The 8,216-nt window shown below is 44.8% G+C and overlaps 1 protein-coding gene across 2 annotated transcripts in view; it reads left to right on the top strand.

Annotated features, from left to right (window-relative positions):
* Positions 1-4,164: 4,164 nt before the first annotated feature.
* PIK3C2B (phosphatidylinositol-4-phosphate 3-kinase catalytic subunit type 2 beta) overlaps positions 4,165-8,216 on the top strand; it is a 55,484-nt gene continuing 51,432 nt past the window's right edge. The window contains exon 1 of one of the 2 annotated variants that reach the window (XM_007481223.3): positions 4,165-5,097. In XM_007481223.3, coding sequence (XP_007481285.1) covers positions 4,165-5,097 — 933 coding nt within the window. Of the gene's footprint in view, positions 5,098-6,489; positions 6,820-8,216 lie in introns of those variants that run through there. The other variant, XM_007481224.3, reaches the window with a different exon arrangement.

The raw sequence follows: 8,216 nt of genomic DNA, 5'->3' as shown, positions 1-8,216 counted from the left end.
TTGGTTTTAAATGACTGGGCTCATTTAGGACTGTGGAGTGAGTTCTTTCCAGGGCTCAGTATTCAATATTAATTTCTAGGTATCAGAACTGTTTTCCCTTTGGCGTCTCCCATCGGGCTCCTATCTAAAGGCCATCTTGAAATACTGACATCCTCACAGTACTTTAAATATTTGTTTTTTAAACCTTTACCATCTGTCTTAGAATCAGTACTTCTATTGGTTCCAAAGCAGAAGAACTATAAGGGCTAGACAATGGGGGTTGGGACTTGCTCAGGTTCACACAACCAGAAAGTGTCTGAGGACAGATTTGAACCTGGGACCTCCTATCTCTAGGCCTGGCATTCTATCCATGGAACCACCTAGCTGTACACCAGCATATCCCCCCCCCCCAACTTTAATCACACAATAATATAGGTTGAATACAGTGGACTTCACAGGTTCCATTCTACTGAGGTTGGAACCCACATCCTTCCTTTCGGTAAACTACAAATGTCTAAAGTAACTTGTGCTATCATCACACCATTGAAGGCTTTTGCTCAGCTATTTTTAAGAGAATGTATTTTGTATTTATTTAGCACAGTGCCTGGCACAGGGTACATGCTATATAAATACTTGTAGACTGACTGACTCATCTCAGTGCCTAATAATTATGACGGACAGTTGTCGAGTGCTAACTGAAGCCCTTTCATTTCCTCAATGGGAATGAGGAACATCGGGATTTAGACTGTTTTCCTGGCTTTACTTCCTACCCTGGAAATCCTTACATTAGAGAGTGGCTAAGCTTATTCCAAGGTTCTCAGATGGGATGAACCCAATGTAGACTTTGGGAGAAGCAGAATACTCAGTATTGACTCCAAGACGGAAGGTAAGGGTTAAAAAAAAAAAGTTATTGTCTATTGTGTAAAAATCAGGGAGAGGGATCGATTATTAGGGGAGATTCCTAAGGAGCTAAGAGGGAATGGGATTAAGGGCATGAAGGTTTGGACCTTCTCCTTGAGGTCATCCCAGGGGGGAGCTGAGTGAGCTGATGATGGACAGCATCAATCTCCTCAGCAAAATAGGAGATGCAGTCATCTGGTAAGACAGAGTGAGGTGAAGGTGGAGCTGAGTGCTTGAGAGAGGAAAAGCCTTGGGGTAGCTTTGGTGGGGAATCATAGGGAGTTAATCAAAGATGAATTAAATAATTACTGTGTAACTGATGAGGTCCCAGATGAGGTAAATAACCTGAATTTGTAGTAGGCCTGATCTGTACAGTTCTATGAATCTTTCTAGTAATCCTTAGTCTTAGGAGTAGAGAATGCTGGGAGAAATAGTGGAGATAAGCCCAGGATCAAAGGTTAGCAGAATGTAAATGAATAAGTATCTGCGTGGCTCTTTGGATTGAGACAGGAAATTTGGCCTCAGACACTCTCTAACTGTGTGATCCTGGGCAAGTCACTTAACCCCCATGGCCTAGCCCTTACTGCTCTTCTGTCTTAGAATCAATATATATTATTGATTCTATGATGGAAGGGAAGGGTTAAAAAAAAAAGGAATGTAAATTAATATTGGGCAAGGGACAGTGGATTCAAGATGAAGGGTGGTATCTTGCTGAACTGGTTGACAAATAGAGTCAACATTGAAGAGTGGAAAGTAAGACTAAAGTTGGTGGACTTAATATAGATTCTAAGACTTAAGATAAGGGTTTTTAAAAAATAGATAACATAATTTCTACTTCCCATTTTATCCCATGAGGTGGATCCCCTAACCACTCTACCTCAGAGTTCAAGTGAAGAAGTTATATTATATGCATATATTATATGTAATATATATCATAGCATCATAGATAAAAAAAAAAACTGGAAACAATTTAAATGACATGGAGATCATCTAGTCCAATCTTTTCATTTTTACAGATGAAAATCTCACTGATGCAGGGGTTTAAATTCAAGCATCCTGATTCTTCTAAGTCATATATATACTTATACCATGCTGCTGCTACTGTTTCTTCTTCCTCTTCCTCCTCCTCCTCCTCCTCCTCCTCCTCCTCCTCCTCCTTCTTCTTCTTCTCCTTCTCCTTCTCTTTCTTCTTCTCCTTCTCCTTCTTCTTTCTTCTTCTTCTTCTTCTTCTTCTTCTTCTTCTTCTTCTTCTTCTTCTTCTTCTTCTTCTTCTTCTTCTTCTTCTTCTTCTTCTTCTTCTTCTTCTTCTTCTTCTTCTTCTTCTTCTTCTTCTTCTTCTTCTTCTTCTTCTTCTTCTTCTTCTTCTTCTTCTTCTTCTTCTTCTTCTTCTTCTTCTTCTTCTTCTTCTTCTTCTTCTTCTTCTTCTTCTTCTTCTTCTTCTTCTTCTTCTTCTTCTTCTTCTTCTTCTTCTTCTTCTTCCTCCTTCCTTCTTCCTTCTTCCTTCTCCCTTGCCTTCTGTATATCAGTTCTAAGACTGAAGAACTACAAGGGCCTGGCAATTAGGGTTTTGCTCAGGGTCACACAGTTGGGAAGTGTCTGATGTCAGATTTAAACCCAATTCCTCCCAATTATCTCTCCACTGTGCTACCTTGTTGCCCCTTACCAAGAAGCTTCTATATAACAAGAACCAAATAAATGCTACCCATTAATAGCAGCTTATTTTCACTGAGGCATCAGGGCACGGGTTGTGGGAGGATGTGGTTGCTCTTCATGTCAACCTTAAGTACCATTTATATAGATAGAACTTGAAGGTTTGTAAAGCTCTTCTTTCATAACTTGGAGAGGTAGATAATGTGAGTATTATTATCCTCATTTTACCAATTAAGAAACTGAAACTGAGAAAGCTCAAGCTGACTTGTCCAAGGTCACACTTTTAGTATGTGTCAGAGCAGGCACCTGAATCCAACTCTTCTGATTTGAAATCTGTTTATGTTCCTTCTACTCCACTACACTAGGATTTTCCTAGGTTAAGGGTGTCTTGGGTATCCTGAGCTTCCAACTAGTAACTCCTTATGGAGCCAATAGAGCTCTCAGCCATAGATTTACCGAAACCTTCCTGAATCTATGTTTCAGACATATACCAGGTCCATGGGTGGGAGGTGAGAGGAGTAACACATTTTGGATGCTTATTACTTGTTGGGTAAAGCATTACAGTGAAATGCAATTAGTGCTTATTAAGCTCCTACTGTATGCAAGGCACTGCCTTAGGTGTTAGGGAAATTTTTCCTGGTCTCAGGGAATTTCCTTTCTCCTGAATTCTAGTGAGTGGCAGGTTGGAGCCTGTGTTTTCCTGAACTCTACTGTGATTAGATAATCTATGAGGTCCATTTCAACCAAAGGCATCTATAATCCTAAGAATAACTTTCTAGGACAAGTGCTAGAAGACAGGACTAACATTTTTTTTCCAGTCCCATATATACACCCCCCCATACTATAATTTAAAATGTTGCTATATTAATTGCTTGCCATCTCAGGGAGGGATGGGTAGAAGTGATAGAGGGAAGGTGGGAAGGAGGGAGAGAATTTGGAGCTCCCCCAAAAAAGTAAGATTGTATTACACTTTAATTTTCATAAAACTCCTCCCCAGGTCTAATATTTTTAGATTTGGTGAGTGAATCCAAGTTAACTTTTCTGGAGGGAGCATTCCTCATCTTTATAGGCTGCTCTCTGAGTAGAGAGTAGGAGTTATTTCTTCTTTGAGTATATAATAATAATAATAACTAACCTTTGTATATCCCTTTGAGGTTTACAAAGTGCTTTACAAACAATTTCATTTGATTCCCACAATATCTCTGGAAGGTTGGAACTAGTATTATCTCCATTTTACAGTTAAGGAAAGTAGTTCAATGAGTTACTCAGGGTCATACAACTAACATGTATCTCAGGCAGGATTTGAACTCAGATCTTCCTTGAAATCCAGTGCCAGTCCATTATGCCTTCTAGCTGCTATGCGTCTATGTGTTTACATGATTGGAATGGAGAACCAAAAATCTCTTTCCCCAATTGGTTTAGGCTTGAATGCTGAGAACAGAGATTGGATATATTAAGTTCTCTTCATGTAGCAATTAATGTGAAGCTAAGTCATTATAAAAAGCTTCCTTATGACTGATCAGAGTCTTTGTGTTTCCCTCCTGACAGGTGCCTGGGCACCATGCCACAATGCTTAAGCCCTGACGTTGGCAGGAAGTAACAGACCTACTTACCTGTTCTCCATCTAGCTCCACCATGTCTTCAACCCAGGGAGATGGAGAGCATTGGAAATCCCTGGAGTCTGTGGGTATCAGCCGAAAGGAGCTGGCAATGGCTGAGGCTCTCCAGATGGAGTATGATGCTCTGTCCCGACTGCGGCATGATAAAGAGGAGAACCGGAAGGTCAAGCAGAACACGGACTCCTCTCTTATCAGCTGGGATGGGCCTGTCTTGGACTTCTATGGCAAGCCAGCAGGTGGAAGGAATGACCTTAAGCTTCTTCGAGGCCTCTCTGGCTCTGATCCCACCCTCAACTACAACTCCTTCTCCCCACAGGATGGAGCCCCTAACCATTCTACCTCTGAGGGCCCCCAGCCAGGACCAGATCCTTGGCTGAAGGGCCCCCTCTCTGGAGATTATCTCTATATTTTTGATGGTTCAGATGGAGGAGTCTCTCCACCTCCAGGGCAAGAGGACAGGAACAGCTCCCCCAAGAAGCTGTCCCCACCCCCAATACCCCCTCGGGTCTCCATCTGGGATGCTCCTCCCCAGCCTCCCAGCAAAACTTATACCCTTTCTCCTAAGCCTTCTGAACCCAATGACATAAACACTTTTTCCTCAAACCAGCAACCCCCTAGCAAGCTACTGGGTCGACGAATCCTAGAGGAGGAAGAACCTGGAGGCAGGGGCCAGGGAAATCTCCTGGGGTCTGTGGACTATGATGGCATCAATGATGCGATAACTCGCCTCAACCTGAAGTCTACCTATGACACTGAGTTGCTTCAAGATCCCAAGAGGGGATGGAAAGAGGGCCAAGGGCTCCTGGGATTTGGCAAGGACACCCCTGGGAAGCCTGTAGCTCGGAGCAAGACCATGCCCCCTCAAGTTCCCCCCCGCACTTATGCCTACCGTTATGCCAACCGAAAGAATGTGGCACCCAGCAAAAACCGTCGGATTTCTGTTGATCCGGTGAGGATCTCCCCCATACTTTTCCTTCTTCCTTCCTCTTCTAGCCATCTCCTTTTCTCCCTTCCTTACTCTCTTCTCTTCCTTAGAATATCCCTGTTCTTAAGCTTTTGCAGATTCTGGTTTCATATTCCACTCTTCTTCCTCCATCCTAACTTGTTTAGACTGGACTCTATGAATTGAAGGATTAAATATGAGTGGGTTGACATGGGGTTGGGGATGTTGGCATAGCTGGAAAAAGATAGAAAAGAGCAGAATACAATCTCAACACCCTTCCTAGGGCAGAGCTAGGAACATCTTGACCAAAATGGAGTTAAAGATGAGCCATCCATGGGTCCTAGTTCCAAACTAGGTGTGTAACTTTAGCAAATAATTTCACCTGTTTCCTTATCAATAAAAATAATACGTAGGGGGCAGCTGAGTGGCTAAGTGGATGGAGAGCCAGGTCTAGAGATAGGTTTAAATCTGGCCTCAGACATTTACTAGGTAGGTAACTCTAGGCAAGTCACTTACCTTCTTTGGGCCTCTGTTTTATCTTCTTTAGAATGGGGTAGTAATGACATTTCCCCACAGGATTTTTTGGGGAGATTCAGATCAGAAGCCCTTTGTCACTACTAAAGTTCTATATAAATGTTAGCTATGATTATGAAGATAATTCCCCTAAGAAGGCACCCTCATCTTCATTATCCCTTTTCTAGATAATAGCATAGCAAATTTTTGTTGTGTTCAGAGCAGGCTGGTTTCTGATTCCAGACAAAAGTGGCTGGGGGCATCTCTACAGGTAGGTAGAGATCTGATACCCAATCATATAAATTATGATTCCAAAGTCTGGGGGCTTCCCATCTGTCCACCAGAAGGACTTAGGCCACAAAATCTGTCATGATATGATGTTTTTGGTAATTACCCCTATCCTACCTATCAGTTTTTGACCCCCTTGGGAATCTAGGAGACCCCTATGGATGACAAAATTGCCAATAACCTAATTTTCTCTCTTATTCTTTTCCTCAATTTTACCTTGTTTAAGAAAAGAATTGTACTCCTTGTTGGGGGACACTGGATGACTTATCCTTCTGTATCTGGGCAATCAGGCGCCATACCAAATCTTATTATGAAACCACCCTCCCGCCCTCCTTCAAAGGACGCCCCCAGAAAAGTCAAAGTGCCTCTGCTCAGCACCAGGCCCAGGAGCTTTTTAAAGCCCCCTGATCAGAGAGGTGTGGCTGTTCCCGCTATTTTTAGGGGCTGGGAGATTTCAGCTCCTGGATCCAGCTTCCCCAGCTGGGTGAACCGGGTCTGCTTGTCGGCTCAGGCCGTCCTGGCAAGAGCAAGCTACCTCCTACCTCCCTCCCTCTCTCCCTCCGCCCCTGGCTCCAGTGTCACCGGAGCTGAAGGGGAGAGCTCTAGTCTCCTTGAAGAGCCTAGGGTAGAGCTGCCAGCTCTTGCCTGGGGCAGGGTGGAATGCAGCCTCCATCTTCCCTGCCTCCAACCAGTTCAGGGGCTAAGCCTGATGGAAATGGGGCTGCTAAAGACCCTCGGCCAGTTCCACCTCCCAGGTTCCATCGGGCTTCCAGCCGGGGGCACTGTTCCTGTCCTGGGCCAGTAGAGCCAGTGGTAGGAATGGCTGGTTCCAAATGTCAGCCGGGTGCCCCTGCTACCAGCCTCCGTCTCATAGGCTGCCCCAGTCAGCGGTGGGTGATGCCACCAGGGTCTGGCAGCCTAGCTAACGTAAGTGGGTTTTTGTTGTTGTTTTGCTTTGGTGCCAGTGAGTGGTTCTGAAAGGGCATGAAAATGGCCTTCAGCAGCCGTTCTGTTCTCTTGCTTTCTCTCCTTCCCTCCCTCCTTCCCTCCCTCCCTTCCTTTCTCTCTGGTGCTATTCTGTGGGCTAATTGCTGACAGTGGGGCTATTGTTTTGACTAGGACACATGCATGAAGTTGGCAGAGCTGGGGCCTGGCACACCAAGGGTTCCTGCTGTTGCTTCCCCCTTCTCCCTCTGCTTGGGGAGTAGAGCTAACAAGAGAAATGAGATCTCCTGGAGGAAGTGACCTGGGTATTAGAATCAGGAACTCCTGCTGATTCTACAACCACTCATCTCTCTGAGGGGAAGTAGAAGGGAAAGGTGGTGAGAATGTCTGATGTCAGGGGAAGTGGCACAAAGATGAGGCATCAAAGAATGCTCCCTTTGAGCAGACTGCTGTCCTCGATGGAGGCTTGTTCCACTGTGACTGTGACCTGAAGCCTTTGTCCCAAGGCACAGCCTTCTGGAAGGGTGCCCTCTTACACATCACCCTCAATCAGCACTGCCTCCTCCCCTCACCCCATCTTCTGTCCTAGGGCTGTACTATAAACAACTTGCATCTCCTCTCTCCCCAAGTCTAGTGACAGCTATGTAGTGGGGGGATAGGCTCCAGGTCTCTAACCCCTTCCTTTCTCTTTTCCCTGCCCCCCTCACAATTCTTGGGGTGGAAGCAGGAAGGAGGGAAAAGCCTAGCTGAGGTGAGAGAGCTTTGGAACCAGAAGATGAAGGAGCTGGAGAGGAGCCAGAAGTTTCTACTTGGTTCACTTCAGGCCTGGACAGCTGTTTTTTGCTTTCTTCCCCAAATAGCATCTACTTAAAAAAAAAAAAAGCATGTGTGTGTCTGAGTCAGTGATCCATGGGCTCTAGGTCTGGGCACTGTATTTATAAATGACTATTCTGCCTACCGCTGGCTTTTATCTAGGGTCAGGCAGCTCCAAAGTATGTTTGGGTGGATATCTAGTTGCCTGAGGGTTGGGGCTCATTTGTCCTGGGATCACCAAGTGGTCAAATGAATGCTCTGTCCAGCTTCTACCTAACCATAGCAAATGCCTCCTAGTGACATCACTCAGGAAGCCAACCTGGCAGCCCGGGGTCATGGGAATCTGGGGGATCCTGGGAATCATCCAGGCAGAGGCTGGCCAGGTAACACAGTTGAGAAAAGCCTGGACAAGGACTTAAGGAGATCTAAATTCAGATTTTGCCTCAGAGTCACTCTGTGACTCTAAGCAAATTACTTATCCTCTTTCAGCCTGTTTCCTCATCTGTAAAATGGGAATAATAATAGCACTACCTTACAGGCTTGCTGTGGGAATCAAATAAGAAAAC

The sequence above is a fragment of the Monodelphis domestica genome, chromosome 2 (assembly GCF_027887165.1).
Source record: "Monodelphis domestica isolate mMonDom1 chromosome 2, mMonDom1.pri, whole genome shotgun sequence".
NCBI lineage: Eukaryota > Metazoa > Chordata > Mammalia > Didelphimorphia > Didelphidae > Monodelphis > Monodelphis domestica.
The sequence above is the reverse complement of the archived record's forward strand: the minus strand, read 5'-3'. Positions and strand labels throughout refer to the sequence as shown.